The 18,350-nt window shown below is 42.7% G+C and overlaps 1 protein-coding gene across 2 annotated transcripts in view; it reads left to right on the top strand.

Annotated features, from left to right (window-relative positions):
- The first annotated feature begins 2,015 nt into the window (after nucleotides 1-2,015).
- Nucleotides 2,016-18,350, top strand: part of slc12a5a (solute carrier family 12 member 5a) — a 105,943-nt gene continuing 89,608 nt past the window's right edge. Inside the window, exon 1 of one of the 2 annotated variants that reach the window (XM_029825949.1) lies at nucleotides 2,016-2,357. In XM_029825949.1, the coding sequence (XP_029681809.1) occupies nucleotides 2,183-2,357 (175 nt within the window). In that variant the 5' untranslated portion in view covers nucleotides 2,016-2,182. The remainder of the gene's footprint in view (nucleotides 2,358-18,350) is intronic. The other variant, XM_003973120.2, reaches the window with a different exon arrangement.

Below are 18,350 nucleotides of genomic sequence, written 5' to 3'. Positions count from 1 at the left end.
TACAACACAGATCACCTTCTGGATGCAAGCGTGGGCCTTCTACACTGTACATGTTTAGCATGCATGCCACGCACTTAATCACTGTTATTTAGAGTTATCATCGATGCCATGATCATTATCCATGAGCCATAAAACCAGGAGAAATCTCATAAAGAAGGGGAGAATGGTGTATTCTAATCTGCTCTGCTGTCATTGTGGAGGTTTTCAGACAGACGTCATGAAGTACAGGAAGTTAGGAATTTTTAAGCTCAATATATTCTCATTAAACGGGACTTAACTTTGATGCACAACATGGGTCAAAAATGACCCGCATTCATTTTCTATGTGTTTTTAGGCTGGGTGACTTTCTTTGCTGTATTTTTTAAAATCAATTCATTTTTTTATTAAATGTCCCAATTATAATTTTAATATCTTGTTTTTGATTAGTACAAGGTCAATGCTTCCATTGTCTGTTTATTATTTTAGGAATAAAAATAGATTTTGGATTACTACACCACATGGGTCAAAAATGACCCATCTATCCAAGTGTGATTTTGAATTAAATTACTTCAAACTATAACAATAATTTGCTTCAAATAATCACTTTCGCAATGCTTTGGGCCAAATAATCATACATTTTATATTTGAAATGTATTTATTTGTCATCCGTAAACATGAACATTCTGTAGAATGTTCTTGTCCTTGTCAATGCTTTTCCACTTGTTCCCTTTTGTTGTGGTTGCTCTGTGTCCCTCTCAATTGGTGCAGCTTAGAACTTCCTCAATGATGTTGTCACTGATGAATTTATCCAGGTGTAGGTCCTGGGCAGCTCCTCAGAATGTTATGGCTTCTTATTCTGCTGTGAGTGGGGGGATTGTCATTACAGTAAGACCCTTTTTTTACTAAATCTATTTGACTGGGTCTGAATTTCCTCTTCAGAAGACTCATCAGATGAGCCCCCTTTGTCATCAGAAGAGTCTTCTTCATTCAGGAGAGACACACCCATAACTCCAGCTTGACCCTGAGGCACTTAGGCTGGGTCATAATCATCATCTGAGATTTCAGACTCAGAATCAGGACCAATTCCATCCTCATCTTCCTGATCTAGTCCCTTCTGCAGCATCCCCACAACCATTTCAGCAGTGAATCTATGAACAGCCATGATCTGAATATAGAAAAGCAAATGCACAACATATTACCATCAGTATACAGAGACAAGCCTGATAGTGGGGCAGCAAGGGTTTATTATGATCTTGAGGCATTTCTAGTGACAGGATCTGTCAACTGTCGCACTAGTTTAGCTTTATTTTGGTGTCGTAGCTAAGATAGATTGCTAGCTACAATATAATATGCTAGAACACAATAAAGCTAATAGTAGTGTATTGAATATATTTTCCTCTCTGACAAGTAATGTACTTTTTCTCAAGGTAACTTAAACCTTATCAGTTATATTTACTGTGTGAAAACGTCATGAAGACTGACAAAAGCTATGCTTATTCATAAAGGAAGGGCAGAACACTTAATATGATGATATGTGCTGAATAAAACAATTAAAATTTACTAAATAGTTGGATTAATAAATGATTAAATACACAGATTATAAACATTCAGCATAGAAATACTCAGCCATACATGAAATAACATGGGACATGGATACGGGTCATTTTAGATCCATGTTGGGCATTGGAGGGGTAGTGATATAAAAAGTGTTTTTAATCAAAATGTAAAAAAGAAAAATATGCAAGAAGGATGAATTATGATCAAAAACAAGTTAATTGAGGAATACCAGGAATGCTGAGTAATAAAATTAATTAATTGCAAAGATAAAGCAAATAAAAACTCAGTCGCGTCACTCTTGACCCATGTTGTGCATTAAACAAGCGCAGATTTTAAGATGAAGTTCTGCCCAAATATCGGTGTACATTTTTTATTTGATTGGTCTACTATATATCGGCTCTAGGACCCAGACGAGCTGCAGGCGGCGAGCAGACACCGGTTGATGTGACGGTCCAGTCGCTATTACACATCTAATTTCCCGACAAAAGAAAAAAGGCAGCGGTTCGGTCCGGACAGCGAAACTCAACCCCCAGACCAATAACTCAGGCTGAGAGAAAGTTTTTTTTATTTTTTTTTTATTTTATTTTCCCGTTTTCTTGTCTCTCTCACAACGTCTGAAGAGAGAGCGGCTCTGACGGCGACCACCATGAGCCAGAGGTTCACCGTCTCCAAGAGCGACGGCGAGCGCAACCCGTCAGAGATGCAGGGGGAGGTGAACCAGCTGTTCGAGGGAGACGATCCTCCGACACGCAGCGCCGCAGAGGAGGAGGAGGAGGTGACCGGCGGTGCCGAGGAGGAAGAGGTGGTGGTGGTGCTGAAAGGTAGGCAGAGAGACACATGCCGGCATCGCTCCGTCTGTTAGCTGTGAGCTACCAGGACTAGCATGTGAGGATGCCTGACTTGTTTGACATGGCCTCGTCTGTGGACAGATGTGACTTGAATCTTTAATGTATTCATTTTGCATCTGGACTGACGTACCGCAGATTTGTTTTTAAAAGCAAAAACAAACAAAAAAAGCACCCCACACATATCTCTGCGTCACTGCTGCAGGTGCAGTGGTCATCCATCATCGAAGTTGCATTTATGCTCGCGTCAAATTTCAGCCAAATAAATCCTGTTGCATTTTCTACAGGGTTGATTTCATCTTCTACTGGGAGGGTAAGTCATGCACACTCTGAAGGGCATCTGTAGCCCCCAGTTGGAGCTGCTCCCCAGTAATATTTAAATTATTGATATGCAATAAAAAGTGTCCTCTGTTGGGGTAAACCTACCTCAGCCCTGTCTGCTGTGACCCTACAACATTCTGGATCAGTCCTGTCACCAAATGAATGAATGAAATAATCCAGATGCCTGAACTGAGTGCAGCAGCAACAAGCAGTACTGAAGGAATTCAATGCAATGAAAGCCTTTAGTGTTATTAGTGATTAGCATTAGAGGAAATGCAGTAATTCGGGGCCAGCTAGGTGCAAATAAAGATTTATCCATTAAATGAATCAGTATCTTTCAAGTGTGTAACTCATAGTAGCCTCTGTATTAAAGGACATTCTATAGCTCCCTAGATTCCTATTTCACTATTTAAGGGCTAAAGCAATTAGCGAGCTAAGCTCTCAGTTCGATTCTCAGTTAATTTGTAATAAGCTGTGTCCAACACGAGGCACAATATATTAAACCTGCACAGTCAGTGTTGACAGGTTCCCACTATTGAATCAGCAAAGCTGATTGAGCGTCGCCGCCATTATTTCCTCAGCAGAGGAATCGTCATGACATCTCAGCATCAGTAGGAACAAATCTTCCCATCTCCTTGGGTTTCCCTCAAGATGGGGACTATTTTGTCGAAGGACCTTCCTTCGCGTTTTTTAACGCCTAGACTGAGCCGCAGCCTTGTGTAGACGTCTGTCTCCGCATCCACTTGACTGGTTGCCATGGTGACACAGTACATTTTCCACCAGAGTTTCCTCCGAATTGTACACACACTTCAGATAAAGAAGGCAGGTGCTGTTATGAAATCAAACCCTTGTCTATGTGGTGTCATATGGACATATATACTGTATATATGTGGGGTGTTTTTTGTGTGTTTTTCTGCCTGCCGCTGCGATGGAACAAAATAAATTGTTAGACATCACTCGGTCCTCTACCACACCAAATGTTTTCTGGGTTAACTATTATAAATTTTGATAGATTGCATTCAAGAACACCAACAAACATTGTTACAGTCTTTGGATGATGGTAAGTAAAATATTAATTTTGACATTTTATGTAAATTTTTGAAGGATTAGTAGTAAAATTCAGTTTACTGTCACTGAAATACAGCTACAATTTGAACCCCTCTCTGGTATTCTGTATATACTTTGTCAATTTTTAATTTTTTTAAATAAATGTTAGGGTTTATTGTTTTTTGGTATCTGTTATCTTAATGCAGTTAATTAAGAATGGGATGAGAGCCTCTTTTGTTCTTATTTAATATGGTTGACTATAGCTATTTGAAGAATTTCCCCCTCTTGGACTGCACATGTCCTGGTCTAGAGTCCAAGTCAAAGGGGAATTATTAAAATTGCTCTGGTTTCTGTTTTTTGACCCTGGGGGAGATGTGGGTGATGACTGGCTGCCGTCTGGCTGCCAAGTGGCCTTTTTCCCCTGGAGCTCACAGAGCCGCTGCAACGATCGGTTAGTCTCAGTCACAGAAACGGGCTCAGGCTGAGCTGCATTTTTCTCATCCTGTTATAAACCCTAAGTCTTTGTCAGAAAGCCTTGAGTGAATTGGGGGTCATGCACGTCTGGCCTGATCCAGGGCAGCAGCCCATGAGCATGGCATTGTCTCGCCATTTTCTTAGAGAAGCAACATCCATCTGAAAAATGCAAACTCAAAACGCTTCGGCATCTCCTCTTAGATATTACTACTCTTGGGAAACAATTGTCTCAAAACTCTTGGGAGCGTCTGTCACATGAAGTATTACAGGAATCTGCAGTCTCCCAATTTTGAGCCTCTTTTTAAAAAAGTAGCTGTGGCTCCGTAGGGAGTTTCTTCTCTTCGACTTTGCCCAAATCTCTGTTTTATGAAAGGATAAAGTTGGCAATATTCTGTAGTATGTTTTCTCCTGTTTTCCAATGGTAAAATGTTGACTTTGGCCATTGATGTAATGAAAACTATGAGCAGGTGATCATCATTATTATTACTACCCTTAGTAGTAGAAGTGATAGTATAGTATAGTATTAGTAGGAGTAAAACGATTTTATGGTCTGGACGAGAATTGTAGATACAGGAGGAGGGATGATATTGGAAGACTAGTATGAGGAATAGTAGTTGTTCAAGTAGAAGCAAAAGAAGAGGATGAACTGTAGTGTGGTGTGTACATATATACAGTAGATTTGACTAATAGGCATGAGAATTAATAGGAGTTTTAATAGTAAGGAGTACTATGACTAGTATTGCAAAAGTAAGAATTGTAATAGTAATAGGAGTAAAAATAGTGAAATATGGGTTATACCATACTATTATACTCTTGATTTTAAAAGAGTTTTAGCTGTTGGAATTGTAATACTGGTAAAAGGAGGTGAAGTGGCAGGTGTTGTATTAGCAGCAATGATGCATTGATAGTATAGTATAGTATAGTATAGTATAGTATTGTATAGTATAGTATAGTATAATAAAGTTGTAACTGTACAATCTTAAGAAGTAGTATAAATTCTAGTTAATGAAGGAGAGGTAGAAGGGGTAGTAATACTAGTGGAAAGACTGCTATGAGGACTAGTAGTTGTAGAAGTAGTAGCAATAGAAAATGATGAATTGTAGTATGTCCTAAGATTAAGAGCTATGCGGAGTAATGGGAGTTTTGCTCATAGAAGTAGAAGTAATAGAGTAATAGGACTAGTAATAGTAGCAGGAGGATATTTTTTGTCGGAGGAAGAATTGTAGGAGTAATGAGTGGCACTAGTTGAAGTAGTAGTAGAAGTAACAGTAGTATAAGTTGGACTTGTAGCATTTGTAAGTGGTAGATGAGGAATCGTTGTGGTCATAAAAGTCGCAATAAAAGTAAGAGTAAAATAAAGTGCTACTAAAAGGAGGAGTAACTGGATGTAGTACTAGTCTCTGTAGTATTCACAGTAGTAGTATTACTGTAGCAGGCACAGATGATTATCCTGTAACAGCCTGAAGCAGTTTTGCTGCTGCGATCATTTCCTGTCTGCTATCGGGATCAGGCGCTTGTTTGTGTTCAGGCATCTCTGCCTGTGAAGTAAACGAATGCCGCATAGTGTAAATACTCTTTGATATGGAGACGCTTCCTGATGGCGAGTCCAGATATTGTGTCACAAAGGCCTATTGTGGGTGACTTTAATGGCAGGATGAAAGTGGTTTCAGGCAGTCTTTGGAAGAGTGCTGAGCCCTGATTAGGATTTTTGTGGACTATTTTATCTCCACTGTTACAAAGCGCTGCATCGTCCCACTCCTTTTTTGTCATAAATAGAAAAAAATGCGCTGTCATGTACTGTTGGCGGCAGGACAGCCTTGAAGTTTAGGAAGTGTCTCTTGGTTCATTTGGCACAGGTTAAATTTTCGAGTGCCTGTGCCTATTACAAAACCATTTTCTATGATGTGTAATGTTATGTGGTCTGTACCCTGTTGTGATTGTACAGATGAAAAAGCATAACTCCAATGCCAAAAGTGAAACTGTTGACATAATTATAGGCTGGGAAAATACTTAAAACAACAGCAACATGGGTGATCAATCAAGATTTGCAGGTGCAGAGCCTTTAATGGGTTTTAAATGACACATGAAAACCACTTTACCTTTGCAATTGTTTTCTTCATTCCAAACACATTAGAAAGCTGGGCTGGGCTGTTAAACTCCGGCGGTAATCAGCCGTGGCGCTCATTTTTGGTCTGTTAACGTCTGGAAGAAGAGCATATTGGAGGATTTACACAGTGTGAGACCGCATGTTGGCTTGTGCGTGTTTCGTTGTTGGGCTGCATCGGCTGTTCTGAATAAAGCTGTTTAGAATAAAGGAATGTGAAGAAAAGGTAGAGAAAGACCCCAGCCACGGAGAGGGCCGCTCAAAGCAACAACTGAGCTTAACTCCAGTCTATGAAATGACCCTCAAGAAAGGATTTGGTTCTGCTTTCTGAAGGAATGCAGCAGACAAATCTTTAAGAAAATGAGCCAAATTCAAAATCATAAAGGTATTCATCTGCAGACTAATTGTAGTTTTGATCAGGTAGAAGAATTTTAAATAAAAGTTTGTTAAAGTTAAAGATTTTTTAGCTGATAGTATTTTTTAATCAATGAAAGTGTCAACAGTGGGGATCTAAGATGCGATTGGGCGTAATGACACTAAGTAAACAGCAGGGGGCAGCCAACTAATTGTTTTCACAGAAGAGAAGCACAAGACCAGTTTGCCGACGTGACATGACAAGTAGAATAAAAGCAACACCTTCACGCTCTCAGTTTTAAAATTCATCTTTTACACATAGCGTGTAAAAACATTGAATCAGAAGGCCACCATCACCTAAATTGGACTGGAAAAGTGCATTTTTCTGGAGAGGCAACAGGCCTGTTCTGCTCTAATGTAGCAGTATCTGAGCGTATTCACTTCAGCCAGAATCCTGATGGGGAAAAATCCTGAGACAAGAGTGGGTTCAAGAACACACCGATTTAAATAACAGCCTGTGTAGTGTGTGCGTGCCTGGATTTGTGTGTTCCAGACCAAAGGTGTGCTTCTAGCATGTGTCTAGTGAGGAGAAAATGTGTGTCTGGGGGAATGGATAAAAGAGAGAGAGAGAGAAGGGAGCAACATGAGGATGGGGGGAAGTAAAGCTCCCCTAGCCCAGAAATCCTCGTGCTGTTATGTAATCGTCTCTCCAAATGGGGGGTGGGAGGGTCGAGAGACCACTTGATAGAAAGCGACAAAATCCTCCTCACATGCAGCCGGGCTGCAGGGCAGACCTCTGTGACACTAACATGGGATGAATGCGGTAGAGAAAGGAGGAGGGGAAACATCCGCATCGAGAGGTAGAGCCCTTCTCCTCAACAAGATGACTCGGGTGATGACACATCCATCACGGGCACACAATCAGACTCCTTGCGTACCCCCAAGACTGATCTTTAACCTTGACACACAGCATCTCTTTTGTGTGTTTTTTTAACCCATCTTTTTAACCTTAAAAGGCATTTGTGCAGTTTTAGAGCATGTCAATGATTCCAGCTCAGTTTTTTTGTGGGCTGAGCTAGCGTCAGACATTAAATATCTCATCTTGAGAAAATGTCACACTTCATATTGTTCTGTTTTTAGGATCAGTCAATGCACAATATTCCTGCAGACCCTTTGAATGAAAAAGATTCCTGCGCAGGCATCGTCAGTCAGAGAGTGTCACTCTTTCTTCCCTCTTCTTTGCCTCTGAGTGACTGGTCTGTGCACCGCATAAAAAATTTTTTTTTTGGCATGTGTCACCATCGTTATGCTGCTGCGGTGAATTTGCATTTATTAGTCCAATCTGACATCTCTTTCGCTAACGGCGTCCAAAACTCAGAATTCAATGATATTGGCAAAAGTTGTTGTATTTTCCAGCGAACATCATCTTTGTATCAGCTACAATTTGAGGACGTAGAGCGCAGCTATGACAGAGGCAATGCTGCCGTTGTAGTAGGTCACCATGGTAATTTAGCAGACATAGGTCGCCAGAATAAATCACTGCCATGAAAACCCACCGGCCACAGATTTGTGTGTGTGTTTCCTGTTATTTTGGTCTAATTTAGATTTAAAGTGCAGTTGGAGGCGATGGAAGCAAAAATCACTGGACCAAAGATACAGGTCATGAATCCCCAAGGGGCTGGGCTGGTATTCAGGAACCGTACCAGGCTGTCCCGTTCCCTGAGGAATGCTGCTGTTCCATGTTTAGGTTTGGGGCTGGCTGAGCTGCTGCAGCAGGCAGGTGGAAGAAGGATGAGGCCTGGCCCCATGTGTGCTGCTCACTGGAGCTGAGGCATTTCTCTTTGCAGTCCAAAAGGTCCTGTCATGTTGTTGCACTTCAGCCGGAAGAGCATGCTCTCTGCTACCATTAGCATGGAGGACAGGGGGTGGGGTGTGTAAGTCTCCTGAACAGTAAAAGTTGAAGTGACTAGTACATAAGGACATAGGATTGAAAGAGCTTCTTTCCTGGATGCACCAGGTTGTATACGATTATACAACCTGGTGCTGCATCAGATCCATGTTAAAGCCTAAAACGCTCCCAACGCAAGAGAAGTGCAGACAAGTGTGTGTTTTCTTTTTCACTTTTTTAATCAAAAGTGTTTTTGCTCGTGAAGACAAGGAAGGTTTGGAATCAGACGTTTGCTGTTTGTGAATCAACCGCGTGTGTGTGTGCGTCTCAAAACTTTATTTTTAGCTGTCTTCAAGAGAGATACAGAGGACTTAAAACATTGTCATGTTGTCTGTGACACCTTGCTTCCATTTTCCTTTTGGAAAGATATAAAACACTTTCTTTTCTTTCTTCAAGTCAGTATTCTCATTGTACTGCAGTTTTTTTTAATGTGGTAATGGTAATGTCAACTGACATGGACAGAGCATTTGAATTTTTTTCTTTTAAAAAACATGCTTTGTTTCAATGTCGGTTCAGTCTGTTTTAAAAAAGTAAGAAATAGATGACTTTAAGTGTTGCTTTAAATAACCAGACACAGCAACTTTGTCAGAACGGCTGATAATAACGATGCTGTCAAATGCAGGAACTTGAATCAAATCATAGAAAAAGGCACTAAAACGCCAACATATGAACAATGTATGTAATGATAAATGGATTACAGGTTCCTGTAGGCGCCTAATATGTCCTCATATCTATTTACTCTTAGACATTTCCTCATCCCAGGGATTGGACATGTGGACACGTACTGAAAAAAAGCCCTGTCAGTGACAGTGGACTGTCTCCAGCCTCCCAAACAATACCGTAAATTATGATTTCATAGTCAGCTTTTACAGGCTCCACCAGTTGCTTCCTGCCATCCTGGTTTCCAGCTCGTCGTCACACTGTCTGGGATTTTTAGGCAGGAGGTGTTTTCATACGCAGAGCGCCCCCCCCCCCCCCCCCCCCCCCCCCCCCCCCCTCCCCCCCATCCTCCTCCCTGCATTTTAGGGCTGCATTGCCTGTCTGGCACACTGAAGGATGCTGTGTGTGTGTGTGTGTGTGTGTGTGTGTGTGTGTGTGTGCGTGTGCGTGTGTGTGTGTGTACATGTTAGGTTGGTTTGCTCTGCTAATGGCCTGCGGGGAGCGTGATAGGTCCTGCATCTGCCTGCGCGTGCTCAGAAAAGCATACGGAGGCGCGTGACGCTCGCTGAAGCAGGGAAATGAGACGAAAGATGGAGTTTTAGGCTTCCCTTCTCACCTGTCTGTTGTGGCGTGTGAACTGCGTCGGCTCAACCTAGATTGATGGCAGACTGTTTTTTTTTTTTAATTATCATGCCCCCCTCTTCTCCTCCTCTGTCTCCCTGCACCTCACTATGATTCATGTCTGTTGATGGCGTATCATATTGCGCTTGCCTTTTCCCCTTTTCAAGAGTTTTCGCTCCCTCTCTTTCCTCTCCTCTCCATCAGTCTTTCTTTTTCTCTCTCAACCCACCCCCTCACTCATACACCCTCTCTCCCCTTAGTTTTGGTGCATTGCAGTGGCTCCACCACCACATTGGAGACACAACAGCCTTGGCAAACGAGGTCTCTCTTTTATTCTCTCTCTCTCTCTCTCTCTGTTTTATGCGCGCGTGCGCACACACACACACACACACACACACACACACACACACACACACACACACACACTTGTTTTAGCCCCAATTTTCTGTCCCTTTCACTCTTTTGCTCTCAAAAGGCTTATCGAGTGCCAGTTAGACAAAGCCTTGAGAATGAGCCGAATTGTAACCTCGGCCATTTCCATATCAAAAAGCTGCTCAGCATTTGAAATAGAAAGCGTAAAAACTGCCAGGGCGACTTGCAGATTTCCGCATGCACACGCCACATCTTTCAGGAGCCCCATCCTTCTGAAATGGCTGCAAGGTAAACACCTCTTCTGTTTCCAGGAGGGTTGATAAAGACTTCGTGGGGATCTTTAGGAGACCAGCTTTTGTGGATGAGCTCTTTGTGTCATCGCACCTGACTGGCAGTTGAAAGGCCTACTTAAGGGCCTTTGGATTCAGCCACATTGGAGCCAGCTCGCAGAAATGGCAACAAACCACGATTTTTATTGGAAGATGTGCAACCAATTTCAAAATGATCAGTGGTCTAGGGAGAGTTCCAGAAGTAGGAGCTTTCTTTCTTTTGAAAGACTCACATTACATGATATCGGCTTGATTTCACCAGTTTCATTTCTGGCTGCATACACTGATTTCTGACAGCTTTACAGTCAAACAGAGTGAGCTCCCTCACCTATGGGGCCCGCCCACTAAGTCTCACTGACGAGTGAAGCTTTACGTGTTCCCTCCATGTCTGTGTGGGAACTCCAGTTTCCTCCCACAATCCATTAGAAGAAACGTATACAATGGGGTGATCAGAGACGAAATCCCCCCTGGGTGTGAGTGTATGTGTGTTCTAGATGTATTCCTGCCCTTTGCCTGGTGACCTCGGTCCGGCCCCAGCTTCATTGGTGACCCTTATTATGAAAAAGAAGCGCTTTAAAGATGGACAGACTATCTAACTTGAGCTGAATAATGAAACCTATTATTGTAAATAACCCAGAGTGGTTGCGCTCCACCTGTCACTTATTGCCACTATTGTTAGACAACTAACAGAGAGGGCTAGATTATATTCAGTTTCAATAAAGAATTGCTCAATCTGCCCGCTGATTTTTGATCTCTGTGCAGAAATTGTGAAATCCCTGAAGAGCGGTCCTGACAAACACAGGTGTGTGTACAGGTCAGATATCAGCACATCAGGCCAAAACTGCCATAGAGGCCTGCATGAGACAAGCAGGACGAGTGCGAAGCTTCCTTCCTTGGAATCTGAGCTATTCAAGGCTAACACTCCCACTTGTGAGAACCCATAGCCCAGCCGGTGATTTAGAATTCCATGCATGTGTTACGTAATGCTTTTGTCTTTCATGCTCGAACTCCTTTCCAGGCATGGCCATAGTTTATTAATGAAAGGGATTGCATGATTGGGGATTGTGTGTGTGTGTGTGTGTATCTGCATCAGTGAACAATAGTTCACTTGATGACCGTGCGTGCATCCTTATGCCAGTTTAGACAGCGAGGGCACTTTATGCGTGTGCTATCTGCTCACGTGTCTGCGTGTGTGTCTGTGCGTGTGGGAGGAGGTTGTGGAGATTCCTGTACAGGATGAACCGCATGACAACATGGCCGCCCCCATTCATTAAAGGTCAGAGTTTGTTTTTCCCTGAAGACCATATAATGACCTGTCAACGCCCGGCGCAGATTTCCCATTTACATCCGATGACACATGTAAGTAGCTGCACGCCTGCACAACTGAAAGGCTCACAAATTGTAGCCAAGTAGACACTAACAAGCAGGAGTTGTTATTCACTAACAGAGATCGCTTGGGAACACTGTTTTGTTCTGTTTCTCTGTCAGGCGCTGTATTAGGTCCGCCTACAGCATTAGTTTCCAAGGTAAAGGTTGAACATCACTGCCGCAACAATAACACATGCATATAAACATTATGTTTTTTTGAAAGTAACATTGCGAATAAATGGGAACCATTGCCAATAAATATTTAGCCCATGCAAACTGGAACTGGAGCGGTAGGTCCAGCAGCATTGCGGTATCTGAGTTTGCGGCAAAGATTCTGCTTTACATCCCAGCTACTGTCTCCTAAACTTGTTTTTTTTTTTTTTTCGCCCCATAACCATAAATTTTACCAGTGTTAAATGTGGATGACTTCAGCCGGAAACCAGTTTCCAGTCAGGTCCGGTTGAGGCTCTTGCTCTCATGTCATTTAGGACAGCAATGACTCAAATGGAATCCGTCCCTACAGCACTTAAAATGACACACCGATCAGGACCGTCGATCTCTACTGTAAAAACACCACTTGGGATTTGATTTGACTGCAGCTGTTTTTCTGGTGAGCACTACCCAAGCCTCCACTGTAAAAATCATGGTGAGAAGATGTTTAGAATTTAGAAATATTTAGAAGAATTTTAATGTTATGGCTTCAGTGTCCCTTTACGATTGCATGACACACATTCACATTGGCTTGCAGACAGGACAACGTTTGTCTCTCACTCTGGTGATGTGCTGCCCCCTAGGTTTGTTGGAGGGGGGGGGGGGTTCATACAATCACGATGTACAGAAACGACTTCATTATTACCTCTGTATGTTTAGCACTCCCACTTTGTTGCCAGTAAGGAGCACTGAGTCAATTGTCAGACATTGGAAAAAAAGACACTTTGATGGCTCTTTTTGTCCTACCTGCATGGATTTTGTCAACGGAGTCCAGACTTTGAAAAATGATGTGATTAACACAACTGTGTTTGAGGCCAAACTCAATAGGGTCTATCATGTTTGGACCTTCTTGGCTTTCACCACTTCTGGCTTCTTCGTGGACTCAATCTGCTCCTGACTTCTGGGTCAAATGAATGCATGCCAGCAGTACTTGTCAGCAGCTTAAGCCCAAGCTGTCATCCGCTATCTCCGTTCATCGTTCACCCCAGGAGAGGGAGGGGGGGGCATCTTTTTTTAATTGAAATTGATTTTGTCTCCAGTGAAGGAAGCTGCTGTAATAGATAGGCAATGTCGCCAGGTTGACTGCAAATCTCCGGTTGCATCGTAATGGTTTTGGAAGACTCATAAGTCTGCCATGGCCCCTCCCGGTTTACCTGCCTCCACCACAGGTACACACACTTGCGATTCCTACCGATTATCACACATTATCTCTCTTCTGCTCCTTTCTTTGCCTCACTTGCAGCGTAAGCATCAAGTGGAGCCATAATTTCAGGTTTAACGTGTCTTCTGCCTTTCTCCTTTTTAATTGCCTCTCTTTTATTCCTTCATATCCTTCTCTCTCTCAACAGCAACTATTCATCAACTGTGTAGGTGTGTATAACAGCAGGAAATTGCTTGTTTTTTTTATTCCTTTCTCTGAGAAAATAGAGGCGAGGTGTTGAAGTGCGCAAAACCCTGTCCTTCAGCGTTAGCCGTAGGTTAACGCAGTGCGTTCCTCCCTGCCGCCTGTGCGCACCTTTAATTGAATTGAACCGGACCAACTGAATTCTCCCGAACAGTTTTCTATTGAGTCAGATGTGGAGGTGAGTGGACTTGTCACTTCTCCCCCTAAACTGGAAAAAATGCCCACACGTCTGATATTAAGTTCCCGGAGGCAGTGCAAAACTGCAAATATGAGGATCCGCGGCGCCATCTTCCTCCTCATCGAGTCTAATACAAACTGGTTTTCCCCTGGCTAAATGTCCGTCAGCCCTAATCTCCTTCATTGATCTGTGTTTGCCATTAGACAGTTAAATCGCATTCGTCCTCAAGGTGCTCAAGCATTTTCTTTTTGCTCATATGAGACAGAGAGAGAGAGAGAGAGAGAGAGAGGGAGAAGACAGATCTATGTTTGAAAATGTTCTGCTTTTCTCCAAGAAGGAAGCCAACAGAAATGTCACAGTGTGCGGTGCCAAGAGTGCGTCGTAGTCAAGGAAACCATTTAAAATAGATACAAACGTTATACAATACAACAAGGCTACAGCAATAGCTTCGAGTTTTCAATGCTGCTGGAGATGTTATCAGCAGCCCAGCAGCATTTAAAGGTTCCACGGGGTCCCTCCTCCCTCTCATTTTTGCCAGGCTGACAGAATTTCTCCCTGGCAGCGAATGAGATGTGGAGGAATTTACAAAATGATTCATCCCACTACTGTGGTATCTGGATCCGTCTTCGAGCAGCGGTACACAATTTAGGCGTCTCTCGTCGTCTTTGTGGGATCCCAGATCCAGCATCACACACAAATGAGGCATTATTTACTTACACGCCTCCTCCGGGTAATGTCCTGCTACTTCTCAGCAAATCAAACCGATCAATTCTAGATTTTATTTATGGATTTTCAGGGAAATCTTTCATTTTTATAGGCGCAGAGAATCGCGTATGCTGTTAGCTTCCCCCTCTTGTGCTACATCACAACATTACTACAGTTGTAGTCTAGAAAAAATTAAAAGGACGCCTCAGACCTTCTTACAGCTCCACGTTAGGAGGCGTTTATCGGTCCCGAACAAACGCAGGATGATTAACGGACGAATAATTAGCATTGTTAATTAGTGTGCGGCAGAAATCTCGGAAAGTGCATTCATCTGACTCGCACACCAGCCTACAAAACCTCAAAATAATTTCGTTTGTTCTCCCATGTGAATGTATAAGAGGCTTACGCGTTCTCCAAACATTGATTTGATATTCCGTGCTGACACGTGCAGGCTCTGATGGTCATGCTTGTAATCCTGTTGGCTAAATATGCTTAGCTGTGAAAGCAGATTAAGACGTGGCTGTTATTTCTTCGCCAGATTATTCCCAGTTGACCGGGCGATGTAGCCGAGCACTTTGCAACATCTGTCCGGTGTTGTGCATAAGTATGACATCAGGGCTGATGTTGAAGCAAAGCAGCATGCAGGTTCCTGCAGACTGAGAATCAAGTTTTTCTTCCTCACTTCAGGTCAGACTTTCACTCGGTGTTGGTGATGAACAACAGGGAATATTCCACAAAACCATATTGTTTCATATTGTATATCAGGGTTCGAGTCAGAGGCAACTTGTCCCACCTGGAGCCTGTTCCCACTTGCGAAGGCTAAATTTAAATGTTGGCATGTCAACTGTAATTTAAAATGGCTCCTTTACAATCCAGCACCTTATGTAAAGTTGTTAAATTATAAGAGCTATGATGGTCACATCACTTTGGCTGAAGACTCCGGAACCAAAGATTTAAATTGATTAGGTTAAAGCAATTTCTGTCAGGCATCATTTGTATTCACCCATGAAGAAGAACAGCATGTACTGTATAGGGATCACGATAAGAATGGCACTTTTTCAGAAGTAACAGAACTCGCTGTTCCCCTGAATAATTGACTGTCCCTGTCTGGGCACACTGTGCACCTGTAAACATGGAGTGGCTAATTGCTAATTCTGTGCAGTTACACTTGCGAATCGGAGGAGCGTGCAGAAGCCAAGTCGCAAAGGCTTGTAAAATTCTAATACCGGCACAAACACGACACCTTTAGATGAGGCAGGTAAAACGCATTACTGATCTGAGTGAGAGTGCACCTCAGTCAGCTTCCACCAGAGATTATTGCAGGTGTTTGCCTGAAAGCTACTGTGTGGAAAAATAATCTCTGGCATCTTTAATCAGTCTTTCATTAGAAGAAAAAGTGACCCTATGAAAGAAATATTGGATTAGTTTCAAAATGCCTTACTGTAATTCCTCTTGCAGACGCTGCACGTACAATATAGTGGACTGATTGAGGCAGGTGTGAGTGAATTAAAGTTAACTCAACCGTGTGAAGTGCATTTTGGAGTCAGCACTTTCCGAATGACGCGCAGCCATTTTCTGTAAAATTGCGGCTTATCCTGCGATGCCGCCCGGACAAAATGCAGATCAGGATCAGCCTCGAGAACCTTTCGATCGAGATCCGATTACCGGCGGATCTCGCCTTCGCAAATTGGGGCTGAAAGTCAAACGCTAATGTTTCATCTCGACGTATCGCAGCGTCTGGGAAGAAAGAAAAAAAACCCGATCCTCTCAGCCCTGATTAGGCAAACACTGAAGCAAATCCGCGGCGCGGTGTTTACACCTCTGACGCACAAAAATAAATAAATAACTAAATAAAAGCGGCGAGGAAGATGATCGAGCAGAGCTCCGTGAGACTGGCAGACCCGCTGCTCGCTATATTGGACAGGAGTGCCGTTGCCATGGCAACCGGCAGCCCTGGGTTGGTATTTGGAGCAGCCAGTGGAATTACTGCGGAGGATTGCGCGCTCGGTGCACATCTGGGGTCAGCTAATATGGTGCTGTAGTCTTTGCTCGGCCACTCTCTATCCCTTTATTTCAGACTCATCCGAGCCAGCGGCGTCATAATCTCCCAGATTAACAGACACCATTCATCAGCCCAACAGTTGGTCCTCGGTTGGTTGACTTGGTAGATACGATCCAAGTGCGCTTTGCACTTGTTTACAGATCTGTTATTGTTGACCTTGTGTTAATGTCCATTCACGTGCATCTCAGAATGAATACATTAATAAGACATCACAAACGTCACTGCAAAGCTTTTACTTCTTTTTTGTGCTGCCAGTAATGTCACTTAAAACATTGTGACATTATGTTTTTATGAAAGTAACATTGCGAATAAATGGGAACCACTGCCAAGTCTGCACCAGTAAAATATGCAGGAATGGTATTCACCTACTTATTACTAGTACTTATCTTATTTTTGTGTGGAATCCAGTAAAGTAGAGGATACTACCTCTGATATTCTATATTCTTTGAGAATGGTACAAGTGATCCAGATTTTTTTCTTTTAAAATAATCCCTCTTTTTGGGCAACCTTTACTGAAAACTTTAGAGCCCATCTGTTATAGACTGAAGGTTTTTTCTTCTTTTATTATTCTAATACTTTCTCTTATTGCAACAGAGCCAAAGGAAAAAAAATAATGCGAGCATTTTATTTTTTCATATAATCAATTTTCCTTTTCTCCTTTATGTGTGTGTGTGTGTGTTTGTGTGTGCGTGCGCGCGCGCGCGTGTGTGATCTCAGCACCTGGGTCCTTTTCCCTATAAACTTTAATACTTGATTTGATGAATCGTCTAAAGGCTTTGTGGTCACACCAGCTTATCATTTAAAATTCTGCGAGGGTTTCAATCCCACAAGGAGCGAGGATGACGAGCACTTTGGGGCTGAGGTTTTAGAGCGTGGTTGTCGTATTCAATGCATTTCCCCTTTATGTGGCCGTACTAAGCATGTCTATCCTACCCACTTCATGAGAATGTCCTCAATTTGCAAACAGAATGTGATTCAATATAGCATGTACAAGAACACACATACAGAGACATGCAGTCATCGGTCCGTTCCTTTTAATATGACAGGTTGGCTCAAACATGTTTATGATCCAGCCAGCCGACAAAAACATGCAAGAGATGCATCGTGACTATTGATGTGTTCCAAATTTAGGCGGCACGGTTGCAGCAGTTAGAACTGTCACCGCACAGCAAAAAGGTTCCAGCTTGCACGTTTTTCTCACATCTGCACGTGTTTTCTCCAGGAATTTAGGTGTAATCCACAGTGTGCGTGGTTGTTTCTTTGTATGTTGGCCCTGCCAGGAGCTGTGAACAAAAGTTTGTAACAGGTCCATCTCAGCACAGAGTTGTAGCTGTGAGACATCTGCAGTCATGAGTGAGATAAACATGGCTGTCTTTGTGAGGCGTGTGTATGCCCACACAGGCATAAACAACATAATTCACATAAAACATAAAAAGACAAGAGTCAGACCCAGAACCATCATGCTGGGTATCCATAATGCAGGAACTAGAGAAGGAGTTATAAGATTTGAAATATGAAGCAAACCATTGCAGGAATTGCCCAAACTATTATTTCCTTTACATTTTTCCCTATGAGTGAGTTGTATATTAGCAAATTGTAATTATCAGTCCAAGCAAATCTGTCAGTCAAACGTTGGCCGGTCGGTCGGATTTTTCTACCTTTTTCAGAAGTGTTTTCTTTCTGTTAGGAACTGTTTAGAACTGAGCGGTCTGCAACACCTCCTCCATCAGTCTCGTAAACCGAGCCGGGTAAACAAACTCATTCAGCAACATAATGCTGGTGGCAATCAATTTCCAACGAGCAAATCTCAA

The sequence above is a fragment of the Takifugu rubripes genome, chromosome 19 (genome assembly GCF_901000725.2).
Source record: "Takifugu rubripes chromosome 19, fTakRub1.2, whole genome shotgun sequence".
NCBI lineage: Eukaryota > Metazoa > Chordata > Actinopteri > Tetraodontiformes > Tetraodontidae > Takifugu > Takifugu rubripes.
Note: the sequence above shows the minus strand (reverse complement) of the source record. Positions and strands in the feature narration are given on the sequence as shown.